A 20,835-nucleotide genomic window follows, 5' to 3' on the forward strand; every position below is an offset into this window, starting at 1 on the left:
TGAAGGCAGAACCTAAAGAAATCTTACATTTAACTGCCACATATTCATCAATACACAACATATGGTCTGGGGCATAAATCTTTACAAGCTTCTCGTTGCTGCTTCCACTAGATCTTTCTTTGCGTGACGTAATCGTTGGCAAATAAAGTATTAGTGGAAGAAGCAAAAAGAAGCTAACGGCAAGAACCCGCGCCATGTTTATAAAAAGCTAGTGTTATATTAAAAAAGAATGTACTACCATTGCTTTCATCTTGTATACTCCCTGCTATGTCTTATCTCCTACTTTCCTTCAAAATGTGTGCTGCTGCACTGCACTGCCTCTATCAAACGAGTTAAATCCATTGGAGTTAGCTACCACCCAGTTTAGCTTTGTGATAGTAAAATACAACAAAAGAAGCCAGCAAATTATTTCCACCAAGTAATGCCAATGACAAAACTCTAAACTCGCACAAAGAGAACAGTGTTCTCTACCATCGATTCTTTTAAATCAAAGGTGGAAAAACAACGTTGCTTTTTGTGATTGCAGAGTTGTGGCACTACTATAATACCCTTCCAACTGTAACCAGATTAAATGCCAGTCACTTATTATGCATAGATATAGCATGTGTGTCACCATCTCCCGACCATTTTTTCTTCTGGATCTTTGACTTTTTTGGATCAACAATCTCTAGAGCCCCAAGAATGCATTTGCGGTATGAAAAGTCTTCAACAGTCCCATCAGTTCGTACAATATGGAAGCAGCGGCTATCCTTAAATATAGGATGCCGCCCAACCTGCGAATAGAAAGAAAACGTTATTACACGAAGAAATAGTACTCAGAAAAATAAAGAAGACGCCAACATTAAAGAAATTCAAGAAGTAAATTGTTGGAATGTTGACTTAATTGTAGTCAACCCTAGCCTGCCATAGTTGTGTGATCTCTATGTGAGCTGCCTTAATTGCAGACACGGTGGTATTTAGCCCCATGTCAACAAGAGATATTGTTTAAATAGAGCTTATAAATATTAGTCGATCGTTGTTTTGTGAGATACGGGTTAAGCCAAGCCCAAATTCTATGAGTAATAAAGTCCAAAACTGAAAGACAATGGTAAAATTAATAAAATGAGAACATAATACATTAGATAAAAATTGCAAAATTTGACCCGGCAAGTCCAAAGGAAGAAGACAGAACAGAACAGAACACGGGAGAAAAAAAGTAGTCCAGTAAAGCGTGAAGGAACAGGACGCAACTTTTTGAGTGAATGGTGAAGAAATAAGAGTTTCAAATCCTATTATGTTTCTTATGCAAAAAAATACATGACAATGGGGGCGATATAAAAAACTAAACAACACTATTTCAAGGGTAAAAATGGGATTTTGAAGCCTATATATCATGGTAGCACTGATAGTCTGATATAGCATGCAAAAATCCACTACTTTGGCCACTATTGTGGCCATGATGGATGTATTGAAAACTGCCAAACTATTTGAATCCCGTAGCAGTCGAGGCTGCTCAGCTATAGCACCTCTATAGCATGCTATTAACTACAATGTGCTACTATGGAATGAAATTTCCCAAATAGAAAAGTGAAATAATTAGCTCCAGCCTTTTCAGTTTTCACTTAAACAAACAAGATGTGCAAAGAAAGGTTCCATTCTTATCATGCAATTTAAGGTCAATAAGACTCAAAACAATGACTTCATCTTCAATTTTTTTTTTCTTCAGGGGTATTAGGCATTGTTAACATAGAGTCTGTTTGAATACAATCTAGAGAAACTCTTAAAAGTCCTTATAGGCTTGTATCCAAAAAACATGTTCATAGTGTGAAATCACAGATATGCAGAACTGAAGTTTTAGGTGAAATAGGGAGGAACAGAAATATCGGATAATCTTTTGTGCTAGTATACAAAACTATCAGGTGATAATGTTCAAAAGAAACTGTCATGTAAATAGGTTTGAAAAGTCTCTTGCTATAATTATCATATGCACATAGGTATCAACACCAAATGGACCAGTGCTACATGAGTTTGACCCATGGCATCACTGCTAATCGCACCAAAATTTAGCAGGAAAAAGGAGAAAATTGCATAAGTCTCTGGCTGTAATTATCATATCCGCATAGGTATCAACCAGTGCTACATGAGTTTGACCCATGGCATCATTGCTAATTGCACCAAAATTTAGCAGGGAAAAGGAGAAAATTGCAAAAGTCTCTGGCTGTAATTATCATATCCGCATAGGTATCAACCAGTGCTACATGAGTTTGACCCATGGCATCATTGCTAATCGCACCAAAATTTAGTCGGGAAAAGGAGAAAATTGCAAAATGAAAAAAACATTTGGGAGGCAAGGGAAGGGTGTTTGACAAACTCATGCTTGTTTTCATGGCCTCACTGACTGTTGTTTTCAATGATGTATAAATGTTCATAAAAATACCTTTTTCAAAGGAAAAATTTAACTGGAAAATAGAGATAACAATTTTCTTCAGATAAAATATAGAAAATTTCCAAACTCTGAAATTTGAAGTCCGCTACAAATTGTGTTACCCTTAACCACATTAGCAAGAACCAAGAACAAACACAATAAAAGTTTTGACTGCACATCCAAACCTTCATACAAGCACACAATACATGCGTTAAAGCACATTGGCATGAAGAAACAAAATTAATTTTGACCACACATCCAAGCCACCTTCACACAAGCACACATACCTTAATGTCTTGTGGTCCAGTGCCAAACTTCTCACTTCTACGAGGATGAAAATGCAAAACCCTTAGCATTATTGACCTGTCACTCTCACTTAGCAGGTCATCAATCGAATACCTACATAGATAACATCCAAAATTCACAATTATTCTGCAAATCATAGGTCCTCAAACACGGAAAACAATCCTAGACAACCTAACAAAACTGTCTCCAAAAAAATATCCCTCAATTTTGGCAACAATATACAGAAATTAGACAACAATCTGAAATTTTTTTAGAAGGGACCCGATTAATTTTTTTAAAAATATAAAGACTTGTATGAAAACTCAATAAAACAATAGTGACCTAAAAAGTAATTTAACAGGAAACAGGTAAAACCTAGGCCCTTTTAGTTTGAGAAAATGCTTCTTGTTTTTATTTTCACATTTAACTACAATACAAAAATGTCATGTTTTCTGTATTCAAATTTTGTATCAAAAGCATTGAAAATAACTTTCTATTATTTTCTGTATAAATATTTGAAAGAAAAAAAGAAGCAAAATGGAAATAAACACAGGCTACAGGGAACTACTGTACTGGGTAATGTGGTTTAAGGTGAACCACAATATATTTACCGTCAGATTTAATAAAAAATTCAACAGTACAGATGAATTCATTGCAACTGTTTTTACCGATTATGAACAATTTTAATTTTTTACAACATATATTATTTTAAATTTTTTCCCTATAAACCCCATCAACACTGTGATGAAGCAGATCAGACCCTGAACCTCAAACTCGTGTACCCCAGCATCCACATGTGGGCCATGTAGGCTCCGACTCTGAAGCACAGCAAAATGAAGTCGACGATGTTGAGTTGGAACCTCAATAGGGAGGGGAGGACCTCCACGACGATGCAAGTCATGGACTTGGTGGCTAGTTTGGGGCAATGTTTTGTGAGGGAAATGGGGGAGTGAGTTAGGGTTTGGAGGATGAAGGAAACAGTGCTTTCAGAGTTAAATGGTTGAGGGGTATGAAGGGCATATCACTTTATATTCAAAAAAGTACATGTAAAAAAAAGCCTGAAATACTTATTATATCCACTAAAAATGATCCACCTAGCACTTGTCATGGAAATAAGATGGCATATTTATAATTAAAATTGAAAACAAGATAAAAAATAAAAACGTTTTCTCAAATTAAACAAGCCCTAAAAACCTCCTTGAAAAATCCATTTGTAAAAATTATTGCATATCCTGCCCCTAAATCTATCCAAATTAAATAGGAGTTGAGAAGAATTTAAATTGGACAGCCTTGTGGGAACAGAATCTATACTTATCTATACTTATTATAAAGGGGATATATTTTGGTAACCACCCCTTTGGTCTCCACTTTTTAGTGGACCATTATACCCTTTAAAATGTAAAAAAAAAAAATATTCTTTTATTCTTTCTAAACTTTTAATATTTATTTGTGTGTAATTATTAGAGGCACGAAATCCCTCTAGTAAATAAATAAATGGAACTGTCTTGGCAGTCTCCCCAAAGGCAGGAACAATAATGTATCAAGGAATGCATGTTATTTAAAATAAATAAACCTCACCAAATTAAATCAAGTTCAGTTATATGTTTGCATCTACTGTACAAAAAAATTTGTAACCATTTGAAGTTTTCTATTGGGGGGATAAGGCTTTGTTGTTGATTGTTTAAGACTTTTAAGTTTTTCTATTCTCTTCCAATCTAAAATCTATTACTCATAACTCCCTCAGTAAATTATCCATGTTACTAATTTGCTGTCTTACTCATTTCCTTATGAAAATAACTGACATAAATTGATAGCAATATCTCGGAGAATGTTGCAGTTGGTCATACTTGTTAAAACAAAGTGAAATAGCTACATAAAAAATGAGTTAAGAATCAATTTTCTAGAAGTTAAAGCTAGGTTGAGTGTCAAGGATAGTTTTATATCCCTATCAAGTCTAACGAAATACTTCCATTCAAACAACAGGCACAGTGCCATAAAAACTTCCCCTGGAAGGCAAAGCAGCATTAACTCACTATGCTCAATGAAAAACTATTCTATAATAAAAAAAATAAAAAAGACAGAAGAAAACATAATTAAATGATTATGAAGAAGAATTGAAGAAAGTAATTTTTTGGAAGCAACTAAATGCAAGAAACTTCCATGGCATGATAAAACATACAACCTTCCAGCTATATGATGATATGAAGAAGCAGTAGTTTCATGGAAGTACCTAACTGCAACAAACTACCATGTCATAATAATGACTAAATTATACTTTTAATCCTTTATTTTATTTTTTAGATTCATTTTGGCTCTTTATCCCTTAAAATGTTCATTTTAATTCTTTATCTTTTATATTTGAATTGATTTGGTGCTATTAAAACAATATTAATTTTCAATTTCGCAACACGATTTTGATTCAATTTATGACCAATTTAACACATGAAACTTGTAGCATCAAGTTTACTTATATCAATTATGAAAGCTATAAAATTCAAATCCAAAAGGGAATTAATAGTGAAAATCATATGAAAAATATATCACACAAGAAATTAAAAAATAGTATGAAATTATTATTATTGTTTATATTTTTCAGTTGCTTTCTGGACTTATTTTTATGTGATTTTCACCATGTTTATAACATTTTTTTGTTTGAACTTCAATTAAATTCAATAATTTTCATATAAGTGAATCTAATTAGACAAATTTAAAATCTTGAATCAGTCAAAAAATGGTTTAAAATCATGCCTCAAAATTGAAAATAATCATTGTTTTAAAAGGAAAAAAATCTCAAATTTAGTGAGTAATGGACCAAAAGTGAACATTTAAAAAAAATAAGGGACCAAAATGAATCTAATCAAAAAGATAAAGAACCAAAAGTATAATTTAGATCCATAATAATACATACAACCTTCCAGCTGTATTATATAATAGTAGTGCATGCTATATTTGGTAATGTAAATGCCATACATAGAATATGCAGCGCTATATACCATTAAAAACATAAATCACATCAGAGCTGAAAAATGGTTATAGGCAGATTATCTTACTTGTTCAATATGCACCTCGATGCAGAAGTCAGCTTCTGAATATCATTTACCGTCACAAAATTTCTTACAACGTTTTTCCACTGTTTTCTCTCTTTCAAGGCATAACCATTTTTATGCCTAAATTCAGAACCGCATTTGTCAGATGAATAGTTGAGAGAATGAGTACCAATCTTATTGTTCAGCTTGTCGAAACTGGCTTCTAGAAGGTCATATACGTCTGCAGACTTAGCTACCTCATGTCCCTGATAAAAGCAAATGTTAGACTATTATAAATGGCAGTAGTATTACGTGTAGAGCTTGCAATGTACAAGATAAATTTGCTCCATATCAACCCTCAAACTTTTCTAGTCTATCCTTTATCAGCACACTAAAAAAATCTCACCACTTATGCACTTGCTTTGTTGCAAGAGAAATCATAACCAAAGCAAATTTACTAGGAACAACCAAATAGCACGTATAAATTAAAAATGACAATTGGAGACACAAAAGCAATACATGTTAACAATCTTGTGTCTTAGAAATCAGTTTAAAGTATGCGTTACAAAGGTCTGCACTTGAACAGGGAAAAAGTTTATATGAAAGCCAATAATAACTACAAGAAGGAAGCTGCATTCTTGTGAAAAGTTGGTAAACAGTTTTGAAACTGAAGTGAAATGTTTCATAACCAGTACATGAAAGCCATATCAATTTTCTATTAAAAAACACAAGGTGACACTTTTAGGGCACTGAAACGCACTTGTACATTCTTAGGTTCTTTAAAAAATGGAATCATATTTGTCACACATTAAATTTGAACAAAAGCAAGAAGTTTAATAGATAAGAAAACCAATAACTTCACCTTCTCAGAATATACGATATCAAACAGTCCACTTGTCCCCATAGATGGACAGTTTCCCCAAGCAAACGAATCTATGCTGCCCTGGAGATTATCCATGACTCCAGACTTGGCAGCTTTTATAAAGCAACCACCTGGATTCTGCAACAAGATTCCATAACATGAATTATATAGGTGAGCAAAATCTTATCACATGATAAATCATAAAGCATTTGACTGGAATCATAAGTGTGAAAACTGACAGAAAAGCATGCTTGCACAAATGGTGATGAAACAGACGCATGTTTTCTTTGCTTTGCCATGCCTTTAGCATTTAATCCCACAAACTCTCCACTAGCTGACAGACTATTGGCAACAAGACACAGATGCTTACAAAGGATTGACTTGCCAGTATCAGATGTTGCAGATGCCAAACTCTGCATGTAAAACCATAAGCAAGTAAACTAAATATTCATGGCCATATATTTCATTTAGAACCTAAAACAAAGGATAGAAAGTTTTTAATCATACACACATTGAGAAAATATTGCCACCCTGCATCAATTCCATAGGCTGATGAGAAATGATTTATGTTGTCTGGGTGACTTCGCGTCCAGTCAATTATCTGTGTTATCTTGTGACAGTGAATTTTGAGTACACCCCAGAATCTTCCACTGTTACCCTCACTGGACATAGTAACCCTCAAGTACAGTTCACCAGAAGAACTATGATAAGAATTTGTTGCTTTTGACATATTATTCCAGAGAATATCAACCTTCTTGATGTCCAGAAATCCTAAAGAACATTTCAGGAACTTGTGATGATAACTGAATATGAGAATATTTTACCATAACAAGCAATGCATATCAGTGCATGTTGAGCCAAATGTAGTAGAGCGGGAGTAAAAATCAAATTTGTATATGGAAAAAAAAAGACCATTCTTTATGACCTGGCAATCTGATTAGGTTAAAAGCTATCTTGCTCTCACAACTCTATGCTTTTTATCCCATTCCCCAAAAAAGAAAAGGATTAAAAAAACACTTTTTAACTCCAGAAACATTTGTAAAAGCCAAAGAAAGTGTAATTTTTTTGTAACAAAGAAAACTTTAACTGTCATGTATGCATCAAAAACATAATCTGAACTTCAACAACTTAAGAAATGCCCCAGCCATATATCTGCTCATCGAGGTAATTTCTAAAAGGCTCACATATAAATCAACACTTGAAACAATTACTACCAACCTTTTATAGCTGTTCCTAAAAGAAAAGGTAACACCGAGTCTCGAACCGAATCCAGTTGTATAGGATTCTTAGAGTTTTCAACAATTGTGACGGTGATGCAATCATCACCTTCTTTATCAATAGAATTGTCTTCACCTTCTTCAGCCATTGAATCAGCAGAACACTTCCTGAGATTTCATTGTCCAAGTTAGTAGGGATTGGTAAAGCTCCAAGCAAGAATGATAATTATTGCAGAAAAAGTTAGAGATAATGCAAGTTGTGTATTATTATAACTATTGTACAGAAGAAGAGACTCATTGAGGCACAGAAGATAATTAAAAAGGGATGGTTGGACAAGAGCTTCAACATGGTCCTCAACGTAAAAAGAAAACATAGCAATAATGAAATCGTAGTGAAAAACACCAATTTAGGAAGTCACCCAATCCTTCAACATAAATGTAAAAGATTTAAACTGTATCATACTTCTATCTAGCACCCTTTACATTTCAGTAGGTATTAAGACATGAAACGTTAGTATTCCTTATACACAATTGTAACACAGTATTCCTCTTCTTGAGAAGAGAGCAGTCCAACCATTTGCAAACTGGCAGAAGCAACTTTAATGTAAAAAGAATAGCAAATTCATCATAATCAGCTACAATAAAAATAACAGCTCTGGCCATTCTGTTAAGGCTATATATATTTATGCTTACAGAAAGTTCACAAACTTTTTTCCAAATGTAGAAAACCATTTTTTTCATTTCTTACGAGACTAAAAAATTATAGTCATAATTGGTTTTTCCCCAACATAATAATCTATTTAAATTTTAATCAGCATCAGACTTTTCTTTCTTGATCAAAATTGCCAGTAATATAAAAAAGTCTAAGATGTGCAATACTGAATCATTGTTTTAGAATATCTAATTTGTCTAACTTCATTTCTAATTTTCAAATCTCCATTCTCAACTTTTTCTGTTATCCGAAAAGCTCTTTAATTTTGTAACAAATTCTAATAATTGTATCAAAGTCAGAGGATTTCAGTTCTACATTAGGGCTTTGGCAAAATTATAGCAAGTATTAGCCTATTAGGGATTGCATAAAAATTTGGTGGGTCGATAAGTGCTGTTGATAACAGTAAGGAAAAAGGTACATTCAAAAAGCAAATACAATTACACAAGTGGCAATAATTGAAGCAACAAAAAACATTCTGGAATCATGGCGTAATAAATATACAGGAAAAACATGCCTAGATGAAGTTTATTGACTGTCTGTATTAATAGTTAAATATCATTTGCCCTTCAAGCACAGCAAACAAACATAGAACTCTGAATAGAAGACAGTAGTAGAAATCAGTATGATATGATATAAAACATCAATTTTTTATAGCATTCATGGACAACTAATATTTCCCCAAGTAACAACAATTATTGTTTGAAAAACCATAACAGATGAAACTTACTTGCTTGATATTTTCAAATTGGTAAAATAAACTTTTGATTCTTTTGTCAGGGAGTAATATCTCTGGTAAAGAGAGTCGATGATAGAATGCACTTTCAACTTTCTTCTCGTTACAATTTCCTTGTCTAAATGAAAGTGGCAGACCCAAGGACTGTATTTTTCTAGGCTGCTTCTGTCATGTGGGGTGAATATTATCATTACCGAAGAAACAATGCTTGAGAACAACAATCTTTCCAAATAATTCTTAACTTCTAGAGCTGCATATTCAAACCCATGTCTCTGTTTACCAAGCTTCTCAGACAAAAATAAAGATACAGTCTGGTCACCATTTTTTTTCCTTGAGCCACACTCCAGAACATTTTTCAAATTTAGTAAAGGCGATGTTTCAAGTAGACTAACTGGTTGACCCAAAGCACTGTATGCAGCTTCAGAAATCGCACAAGCAGAAAGTGCCCCAACTGGTTCACCACCAATAGTGTACTCTTGGAAACTTTCATCACATGAAGACTCCTCCTCAATATCATAAGAAAACTGAACTAGTTGATTACCATACAAATTTCTTACTGTTCCATCGTATGCATTATACAAATCACGCATGAAGAACATAAGTCTACGCGTCAATGTTCCAGGAAGATCTGCATTGTCACTGAAAGAGCTATCACGATTTGTAACTGAATGAACGAAACATTCAAGTGGATTCAACCCGGTTAAAAATGAGCTTTCAACCACAGCATATGGAATGTAAGACTGAACAGATTCAAGGGTACCAGAAAACAACTGGAGTGAATCAAGCCCCTTTAGACTATTCCAAGCAGTACATGAAAGATGACGGGGTAGTCTGTATGACAAGCGAACCAGAGAATTTTGCAGGCCAAGGCACATGGAATGTTGCACTAATTTCACCAAATTACCTTTGCTTCCAGCCTTAATCATAGCAAGGAAAGTATTGTTCTTACATCCATATTTATCAGCTAAACTTTGAATATTGCGAAAAACTTGTCTAAAAGCATCAACTGACACTTGACTGAGAGTAGCAGATATTTGTCTTTCATAATTCAGACGATCTGCATCAACAGTCATAGCACTTTCACTCTCTTGAAGACTTCCTGACAGAAAATCACAATAATATTCCAACAATAGCTGCTTGAAATTGCATGCCTTTTCTGCATCTTGTATGCCATAAGTGATTTCCTCCATCATGTTTTTTCGTGCATAGGAATCAGAAGAAAGGTACAAATCTGAGAGTGAAACACTAAAACCTGTCATAGACAGCCACTCACAGAGAACTTTCTGCGCAGCATACAAAAAGTCCAGAGTCTTCCCTTGAAAATGTTCCACAAGACTCTGGAAAACATTGCAATCAGAATCACGTAACCAACCAGAAGCCTCAGAAGAAGATACAAGCTCCCCGTCACTCACAACAACACCATCTGAAGGAAAAGAGTAGTCAAAATCAGAAGGCAAGAGCATGCTGAACAATTGCTTTCCACTCCAAAATGCACTATTGCATGAAGGAGCTTTTACAAATGCAGGAGGTGTTAATCTTTTGTTACAAAACATTTGTAGTTGCTGCATTTGGTAAACATTCAAAAGGACCCCATCTTCCATTAGCAAATATGCGGCGGTTAAACTATCCTGAGAGAGAGAAAGTAGATTTCTACCACTCTGCCCATTAATCAATTGCCTATCTAAAGCAACCAGCTCATTAAGTTCAACTCTTGCACTAACTGATTGTGGAATATACCCATGAAGGCAATCACCATCAAAATCCCCACGCAGTGGGGAACAACAGAGTGGATTAATACACACTACAGAAGATATAGGAAGGACCCTAACTGTGAGAGCAATCATAGAATGTTGGTGTATGGAAGGGGGCCTATTTATGAGCACTTTATCCCCATCAGTAAGAGGCCTATAAAATATGTCTCCGACTTGTAGATCTTCCTTTTTATATAGAAGAACTGAACTACCCTTTCTGCTGACATTTATCTGTCCCTTCTCTAACAAACGTAGCTCACAACAATAAAGCAGCTTTTCCTTATTCTGCCTGTTCACATACTCAGAAACCTGCAAACTTTCGGCAATTTGACAAGGTATACCAATTTCACTAAGCTCAAGATCCGGATCACCAACAACCACAGTACGGAATGTACTATCATTGCGTTTTCCAAGAACCACATCTTTTATCCATCTTAAACCAGAAGAATTGAAAGCATTTTCTGCAACCTTTCTTTGCTGGATATCAGCAAAAATACTAGTTGGTGTTTTATCAGGATTGAGCTGCATTTCAAAAGAAAAATCATGAGCAAAAGGGAAGAACCTTGACAATGTGACAAAAAGATAACAAAATTAAAATAAATAAAAAACAGCTGATCATCTTGCCTTAGAGATCCTCAGGCAGTCCAAAACACGTGAACCTAATTCATTGGTTGTGCCCCTGAAATCAACCAATTTCTTACAAGATCGAGTCCTGTCATCCTAAAAGTATTTAAGCAGATAAAGAACCATTTAAAAAACATGGATATCAAGGGACTACATGTGACAACATAAAGGCAGAAAAGTAATATACTTACAAAACTCAATCGGTTTCCATTGGAAATTGCATAAGGGACTTCAGTCACCCGATGACAATTTGGAGTCACCGGGAAGCAATCAAGAGAGAGCAAATTCTTTCTTGGAATATATTTTTCAATAATGTTTTGATCGACATCCTTCAACAAAGAAAAAACCTGAAAGTAAAAAAGATAAAAAAAAAAAATTTACACCAGTATAGCACCAGCCAAAAAGCATGACTAGGTAATAGAAATGACTCTAACAAACTTGGGGACCTTAAAAAAGGGTGTTCGTTTTCCAATTGTAAGAAATGGGAAATACGATAATAATCAGGCTTAGTTTTCCATTCAATCCAAAAAAAAAAGTATTTAAGGAAATGGAAGGTCACAATAATGTTATTAATACTATTATAGTTGTCAATCCCGAACTGCAGAGTGGAGAGCGGGATGACCGCTATTCTAATATTATATATATATATATATATACACATAAGCTCAAAAACAGTAAATAGCTCAAAATTAATGCATTAAACATTTTCAATAATAAAAATTCATAGTACTTAAATAAAACATAAAACCTATGAAGTCTAGATACTTAGTACGACATGAGTACGATACGACATAGATACATGGATACACAATTTTTTTAAATTTAGCATACAATATGTTTTGGATACATTAATAAAATATTATAGAAAAATTTATATAGATATATAATATTGGTAAAGAAAGAGACATCAATTCATAACTATGATTATTACAATTTACACAAAAATATTTGTGATCGTAACAAAAAATATTCCTTTTGCCCATGCGAAGTTAACAATAATGATAAAAACATCTTTGGTAGAACTTAAAACTAATATTGATTCTATACAATAGCCTATGACTCAAAAACATCATTGTTAAATTACTGTTTAATGCTAATTGTACCACTCTACTCCCCTTTTACCATCATCTAGAAAAAACATAGTTTCAAAGTTTGGTTTATCAAGAAACAACTCTGCTAATTCAATAAGTTTAATATCATCATCAAGTGGATGATGTATATCTCTACCAGTGTCTCACAACCTAGCCTCTCATTTTTTATACCCTTCATCTTTCATAGACGAAAGTTGAAGGTTGAAATGCTCATAAACCAAATATTCTACCCTTTTGGATCCATTTTGTTTTTCTTCAAATAATAAATAAAGGATTATGAACTTCAATTCCTTTTACAGCATCACAAAAAAACATGATTGTACAAAAAGTTTAAGACAAGGTGGAAACTTTTCAAATGCATATATACTATCTAGAAGTATCTGAGAAAAAAGATTAAAAAATAAATTGGATACTTTTTGGTTACGTATTAGGAGGTATCCTAAGAGTATTTGTATCCGACACCCGTACAACACCGATACTTTCCCATTTTTGGAGTATGTAGGCTTCACAGCTTAAAACAGAAAGTCAAGGAAATAAAGTGTTTAAAGCCTTAAATTAATTGTAACTTAAAATGTTCCCTGAACTATAATAATTAAAAATAAAAACAAATAAAAATAAAATTTATCTCAATTAGGCCCATCAAACCAAACCAAAAATGGAGAAATATATATACATATTTGGGCCCATTGCCCAATTTTCCCAACCCTAATTTGTTCAATGTCACCCTAAGACCCTAGCAGCTAGGTGATCTGCCCCCCTTTCCTCTTAGAAGATTCAATTGTCAGAGAGTTGCTGGGAGAAGAAGATAGAGTCATCAGAGAAGACAAATATGCAGGAGAGCCACCAAAGAAGATAGGGCAGCGGAAAGAGAGTTGGATCAACGATGCACACTAGGTCGATGAAAATGCTCAAAGGGAGAAAAAAAAACACAAAAAAACTCAAAGTGAAATACAAAAATAGCCTCATTAAGTAAGAGTATTTTCAAAATTTTGCAAGTTGCCCCAGACTCGCTCTACACCACCAATTCCCAGCTACTCCAGTCTCAACATTGAAACACTATGCAACAGAATCACTGTAGTGGTCGTGCCCCGATAGAGGCTGCTACAACCGTTATTGACAACATAGTTTACAACGACAGAGGATGATACTAAAGGTCAGGACAAAATTAGATTCCGTACTGAGTAAAGTTTAAAAGATAGCCCAACAAGAGCAAGAAACATAAAAATTTGCAGCATTGCTTGGTGTGCTGTTCCACATTAACAATGAAAAGGCATAAGGGCTTCAAAAACAATAATGCAACTATCTAGCTTACCCAGCATGTCTAAAAATTGTCATATTGAGCCTAGGTCTGGTATCAAAGAAGAACTGTAACACATTGCAGAGAGAAGCATCAATTTATTTCCAACAAACATGATCCATTGTAGGAATATCTTGGGCTTGTTTAACCAAGTGGTTTTCCCAGCCTTGTCCTTAGAACAGTTGGACTGCCAGCAACAGACCAATTAGCATGATTAGCATCTCCCATCAACTTCTCACATGGAATGAAGGGACAGTGGTAAAACCAATTGCAACAAAAGAATCAGAAGTGGTTCCTGCTCTCAAGGAGAACATACTGTCGTAGGGTGTAGAAAGGGTGGAATAGGTTCACACCGGAGAGTGGACAATGGCTGGGGAGGATCACCAGCTACACAAGGCCACTAGAAAAGGGTGATGGATGCACATACCAGGAAGCTAGCAGTGCATGGAGAAGACACACCGACAAGGAGAGAGCAGTAAGGTGACTGTAGTGGATGGGCCAACAGTGGGAGGGAAGTTGCAATATCTGCTCCTGGTCTTTGGTGGCAGAGCGACAATTGGTGGTGCAGCAAAAAAAAAAAAAACAGACCAAGGAAAGGCATTGCTACTGTTTCACTAGGGTTAGGGCTCCTAGTTTGGAGAAATCAGGGCCAGCTATGTAAAGATATTTTCCTAGACTAATGATACCATAACATATTAGGTTCTGGTATCTGTGTCTAATCAAACCATGCACCTACATATTTATAAACAATGTAATAATTACAAGTTTACAACAATAATGTAATTTGCTAATTCTAAGACAATCAATCCATTAATCATTAATATGTATATTTTTAAATGTGCTTTATTGCTAACCAATACATACACCAAGTAACTAAAAATTACAAGTTTGAATTCAGTGCAAGTCTTCGTTATTTTGTTTGCAATTGAATCCTATTCAAGATCAAATATATAAGCATATCTTTATGATCCAGATCAAACAATTTCTATACAATTATAGTACCTAAATTTAAGCTTTGAAGCAGCATGGACATTAGAGGCAATAATAAGCAGTCAAGCTGAAAATAGAACATATTCCCATCTTTAATCATATATAACATGATATAATTATAAGATTATGGAGCATACTATTACTAGTAAACTTCTAGCAAACTATATTAAAATTTGATATAGCGCAAATTTGTCATATCCAAAAGAAAATTATATATAACAGGAAAAAGTATGCAAAAGTGGGAAGTAATACCTGCCCAGGTGATAAAACCCTTCTATTTACATAACTTTCTTCTTGTTGAGCATCATAAGGAATAAAATCCCAATAATCAGCAGGCAGTCCTCGCCCTAAAGTTCTCTTCTTTGAAGCCTTATCATTTGCTTCAACAATAATTGCAGTTCTTCTAAAGAGATCATTGGAGGAAACTCTAAATTTCATTGTTGGATATCGACCCATACCATTTCCCTGTTTGATGCACAAATTGTCATATAAAGGAAAACAACAGCATAATAAAAAAGTTAAAAGGAAATTTACTTTGAAGCAAATCAATGAAGGTGAAGCCACAAACTTACAGAACAATATTTGCAACCAATACCAAAGATTAATTTAGCACCCTGTAAGAAGACAATGGAGCTATCAAAAGGCAGCAGATAATAAGTAATAATAAAACCCATACAGGCCAACACATATAACTGAAAGAATGAAACATGCCAAGAAAATAAATGTTAGAAATTTTCTTGGATTAGTTGAAGGCGAAGACCACGGGTATGTCATATTGTAATACAGCACGTGGAATTTCTCAAATGATGTCTGATTGTACTTTAGAACACGGTGTAACTTAGAAAGTTGGGAAAAATAGGAAAGATTTTAAAAAACCTAAAAAGTTGCCATATGATCTAAATGTGTGTTTGTTTTTTTTAACTTATTTTGAAGAAATAACTGCTCAGTTTTCCAGTTTAACGAGAGAACTTCTGAAATAAATTACTATTGTTAGAAGTTGAGTTGTTCCCAAACAAGAATTGAGCATCTCATACCAAGAGGAAAGGTCTAAACTTCAAAATTTCTTTTTCATGCCCAGTTGTCTTCTTTACTCAAGCTAAACTGGTTATTGGATTAACTCTAAAGGTGGACTTTTCAATTAATGGAACAGAACATAACATAACAGGTGCAGATGGGTGAGGAAGGGAAGGAAATTAATGAAACAAGCATACATTCCCTTTGAAAGATAGGGAACAAAACATAACTTCATTACACCATTGTTTGGAGTTAAATTATAAAGGATCAGAGAATAATTTTAATTTTTAACTCGATTACAATTTTTAGTACCTCTATTCTATCAATTTTTGGGGAAATAAAAATTGGGTCATTGAGGAGAATTGAAGGGGAACAAAACCCCTTGAATCCATTTCCCTTATTTATTTTTAAACTCCAAAGTAAGGGAATTTCTCGCCCTTCCCCGTGTTCCTTTTTGTTCCCTCATTATCTGTGGTCCGAAGAAAAACATAAGGAAATGGTAAAATATTTCAAGTTTATGAACAATTAACTATTCAACAAATTAATAAAGTTCAAAGGGCGGCTAAACAGTGACTGATTAATAATGACGGAATCTTTGATCTTTTGGTATATCCAACAAAGAAACCCTTTAAAAAAATCATGAGCTACATATATACAAAAAAGGCAAGACAAGTGAATCAGTAAAGGAAACTATTTGTTATGCAAAAGAGAAAATAAACAAATGAAAAAATAACATTAAATTTGGTACTTTTTCAATGAATGAATAAAAAGAAACAGTTTAACTTTTAGTTCATTTAAATTATATTGTTTACAGAACAAATATAGTTCATTTTCCCTCTCTCACAAAGCGAGAGGCAGAGTGAAGTAGAACAGATGGTAGGTACCATATTGATTCAAAACTTAGTTCTGGATATAAATGTCAAAGATGAAGTTCTATACTTAAAAAGTATTTTGAACATTAAATTAAAGCCCTGATGCTTGACCCGGTTAGTATCATAAAATATTACTCAACCACCGTTTTGATGCCTGAAGAATATGAGTGCTTCATTTAAAATTTTCTATTAATTGCATTAGATAGATAAATAATTTACATGCCACATGTAACTCCCGCTCAAAATAGAAAGGAAAAAGAGTGGAAATCAGTCTCCAAGAGAAATTGTGCATGCACATTTGCTGAAGTGAACTCTCATTATTCCAGAGCAAATAGCAATTATTTGCATGACCATTTTAGAGGCTGAAACTGTCTATAGATGTTTAAACAGACAATAAATCAAATAAAAACATCTGTAATTAGGTGTCTAACACGCATTAATAAGATAACATTCAGTCCATTGTCAATAGAAAATTGTTTACAATGGCAATAAACATCATTGCACAGCAGTTTAGTACTGAGGTTTCATTTCAAGCTTTTAAAGAGGTTGCACCACAGGGATTGGAGATATTATGAAATTATTTGCCATAGCAGTGGACCAAAACCAAATCTGAGTTGTAATAAATAAATAGTCAAACTAGGCATATAAGTATTTGGTAGAAGTAAAAGATATCTGACCTTGGATTCATGACGAATAGATTTACAAACAGGGCAAATCCTGTTCAAGATTTGTGCAATCTCTGACATAAAATATGGATGGAGTATGGAAAAAGGAAATCTGATTATTCCAAAATGACCTGAAATTAAATATTAATGTTTTTGGCATCTTTTCTAATAAATTTACAATCATCATAACAGAATCCATAAACACGTTTTCCAAATAATATCTTAATCCACACCTTCACACATTTTTTTCTCTTTCGAACCACATGTTGCACACTCATCAGATTGATTTGGAAGTCCCAAACTTGAACAAGTGACCTGACCAACTGCCTCTATCTCCAAAACAGATATTTTCTCCTGTAGATGTAAAACAAATTAACATTTAATATGTGGTTAATAAATTACAAGGCAATAAGAAGAGAATTTGGATTGGTAATCCATTATGTAGAATAGATTTATCTTTTAACGGGTAAACAAAATTGATAAATCACTCTACACAGTGTTACCCAGCAAGCGCAAAGTAAATGTGACAAACCCTAAACCCAGCAAATCATAACCATTTGATCCAATTCCACAACTAAAGTAAATGTGAACTAATACACAGAATAATTAAAAAGCTGAAATAGATATAAAATCAAGAATATACTTAACTATATCTTCTTTAGTTAGGACATCAAACTTTATTGCTTTTATGACACCAGATGGCGCTTTGTGCTTATGGAAAAGATCATCGTCCATGGAACTTGGTAACCTTGCACTCCGAAGAAATTTTCAAGTAGCCTGTTCATTTGCAGAGTATTTATAGTGCATAAACAGAATGAGATCAAAGAAAGTGACTGATTGAGTGAGTAAAATTATGCATAGCCATACTGTCTAAACCTCAACTTGTATGTTTGATAACTTAAAAAAAATAAAACATTTAAATCAGAATATAAATACATTTTTCACAACATTCCTACGTTTAGTTTTCAACAAAATTCCACAAATTAAGCCAATTAAGCAAAAAACAAAAATACATAAAAAGAGGAAACAAAATTGGAAAGTGTGAAGTAGTAATTTGCTTCAGTTAGTATAAAACTGAACAAGTTAACTTTACTGTTGCATTGACTTGTATTTGAGTCATATAAGCTCATATGAATGCTTAACCAAGAAGTTTCTCAACTTTTTCGGTAGTAAATTTGAAAAGACATGTATGATGTGCACCCAATGCCTACCAAATACAAGTCAAAAAATCAAATATCAAAGGTGAACCAAATTATTGATAGAAAGGTTTCTGAAAACATATATTCATATTGAAAAATCATTAATGTAGGACACACTGAATTTCCTTGAGAGAGAAATTCCCTGTAATGTGTTAAATGTCCTTGAGCAGATAAAGACAGGAAAATTCCAAATTGATTGAATTTTAAACTGTAACTTTGGGAGGCAATAATTGTTTGAATTTAAAACAATACTAAAAGACCTTAGCAAAAGTATATGAACTAATACCAAAAAGGGTTGGGCACAGTGATAAGCTGTGCTCCCAGTCGTTCCAGTAAAACACCACACCTGTACCAAGAAATTCGTCTAGCACTCGAACAATTTCAAGATAACCTGAAAAAAAGTATATATTAACTTAATGCCATGGGCAACATTGAACATGTCATTCACCCTAAAACATTAAATCGGATACGAATGATGGAGCAACAACAATATATGAGGTAATACCAGAACGGAGCACAGTGATAAGCTGCGCTCCCTGGTTCGTTCCAGTAAACACCACAGATGGACGAAGAAATTTGTCTCACGCTCAAACAATTTCAAGATAACCTGAAAACAAAAAATAAAAAACAAAAAAGCTATGAGTATATAATAAGCCAAAAAAACACTTTAGTATATAATAAATTAATGTCATGAAGAACATTGAACATGCCATTCAGCCAAAAACAGTAAACCGAATACAGTAATCAAATGAGGGAGCAACGATGGTACAACGAAGCTACCAATGAAACACGCATAAACACAGACACCTGGTTATGAGCAATAGTGATTATTAAGTAAAGGAGATTTGTTACGGATAGAACCATCAAAATTTATTAGTAATGAGTGAAAAGGTCAAGGTACATTGCCGCAAATCCATTCTGGAACCCTCTAATAGCACGATCATGTAACATGCAGCAAAAGAATCGTGCGCATTTTGCCACACGCAAATAGAGCGATAAAAGAGTTTCAGGAAACAGGAAAAAGATTCACCGGTCGAAAAGCGATCACAGAAGAGAAAGAGAGAGAGACTGTTACTCGCATGAATGAAAGGAATGAATGATCGACTTACGAAGCACGCAGCCACTGGTGAAGTGAGCTTCGGTGCAGCAATGCTCAACGGAAAAGCGAATTGAAGTGTGTGATAGTGCGCCGTGAAGAGCCAAATAAAACGCCGCCGGTCACTTTCTGAGTGACCACGAGACAAACGCCGAGCTCAGAAGGCACTTGTGGAGACCCAGGCCGCGAGAAAAAGGTTAGTCACTGTGCTTTTATGGCTCATGTCTCTAGGTTATATATAACCCTCGCCTTTGCTTTTATTTTACGCCTTTACCCTTTTTAATTCAATAAATTATTAAAGTTGTTGAACAAATTATTATGTAGTCTAAAATCTCCGTGGTCCATTAACTTATGTATGCCACCACATAATATTTGTTACATAAAGATTAATAAGAAGTTCAGAGTCGTGATAGTAACTACTAATCTATGTATGTGGTAACATAAAATATTAATATTATTGCGCAATTATTTTTAATCTTATTTTGGTAAATGAACAAATTTCTTTAATTTATAATAGTCTTTTTTTATAAAAATGCAATTTTTAAGAAAATAATAATTATAAAATAAAATATAAAAATAATTTTATTAATATTTATTAAAATTATACACATACAAATACACGCATATATATATATATAGAGAGAAAAAAAATGTATATTATAATAATAATATTTTTATGTAATAATATCTCAACACTTGCATTAAAATAAGTGTCTTGGATTAAAGGATTACAGATAAAAATTATCATGTATTGTTATTATCATTGTTATTATTAGTACTATCTCTATTAGTGTCGTTGGCAATAGGTATAACAACATTGATTGTAGCCATAATGAAAGGGTGAGTGAGTTAGAAAAAATTAGAATATTAATTTAATAAGTGAGACCCAAGATATATTGTAATGAATATTTTAATTCCGACCCTTTATTTTAATCTAACAATGGAGAGTAATAGTTTTCATTCTCACGTAAAAATGTTATTCTCATAGTATAGGTCC

The 20,835-nt window shown here is 33.7% G+C and overlaps 1 protein-coding gene across 3 annotated transcripts; it reads right to left on the reverse strand.

Moving 5' to 3' along the window:
* On the reverse strand, positions 1-20,053 carry NRPD1A (nuclear RNA polymerase D1A). 3 transcript variants are annotated; one of them, XM_020360789.3, is made up of 18 exons: positions 19,852-20,052; positions 19,248-19,349; positions 19,089-19,133; positions 18,192-18,320; positions 17,777-17,897; positions 17,556-17,674; positions 15,565-15,606; positions 15,245-15,457; positions 11,806-11,961; positions 11,615-11,710; positions 9,234-11,512; positions 7,796-7,962; positions 7,089-7,348; positions 6,817-6,990; positions 6,578-6,715; positions 5,740-5,981; positions 2,692-2,803; positions 1-773 (listed from the first exon to the last, which is right to left on the reverse strand). In XM_020360789.3, exons 4-18 carry the CDS (start codon positions 18,276-18,278, stop codon positions 579-581), a joined length of 4,401 nt encoding a protein of 1,466 aa, XP_020216378.2. In that variant the 5' UTR covers positions 18,279-18,320; positions 19,089-19,133; positions 19,248-19,349; positions 19,852-20,052; the 3' UTR covers positions 1-578. The 3 variants fall into 3 exon arrangements, with proteins under 3 accessions (XP_020216378.2, XP_020216377.2, XP_082922324.1); XM_020360788.3 differs by having other exon boundaries at positions 19,029-19,133; XM_083066198.1 differs by lacking the exon at positions 2,692-2,803 and having other exon boundaries at positions 19,029-19,133; positions 19,852-20,053.
* Between the last annotated feature and the right edge of the window lie 782 nt (positions 20,054-20,835).

This window comes from Cajanus cajan, chromosome 11, assembly GCF_000230855.2.
Source record: "Cajanus cajan strain Asha chromosome 11, NIPB_CcT2T_4, whole genome shotgun sequence".
Lineage (NCBI taxonomy): Eukaryota > Viridiplantae > Streptophyta > Magnoliopsida > Fabales > Fabaceae > Cajanus > Cajanus cajan.

Coding starts and splice junctions, on each gene's coding strand:
- NRPD1A (XM_020360789.3), bottom strand. CDS start 18,278: ATGGACGATGATCTTTTCCATAAGCACAAAGCGCCATCTGGTGTCATA. Junction 17,675..17,776: donor AGAGAAAAAAATGTGTGAAG/GTGTGGATTAAG, acceptor ATTTAATTTCAG/GTCATTTTGGAATAATCAGA. Junction 7,349..7,795: donor TTTAGGAACAGCTATAAAAG/GTTGGTAGTAAT, acceptor AATGTTCTTTAG/GATTTCTGGACATCAAGAAG.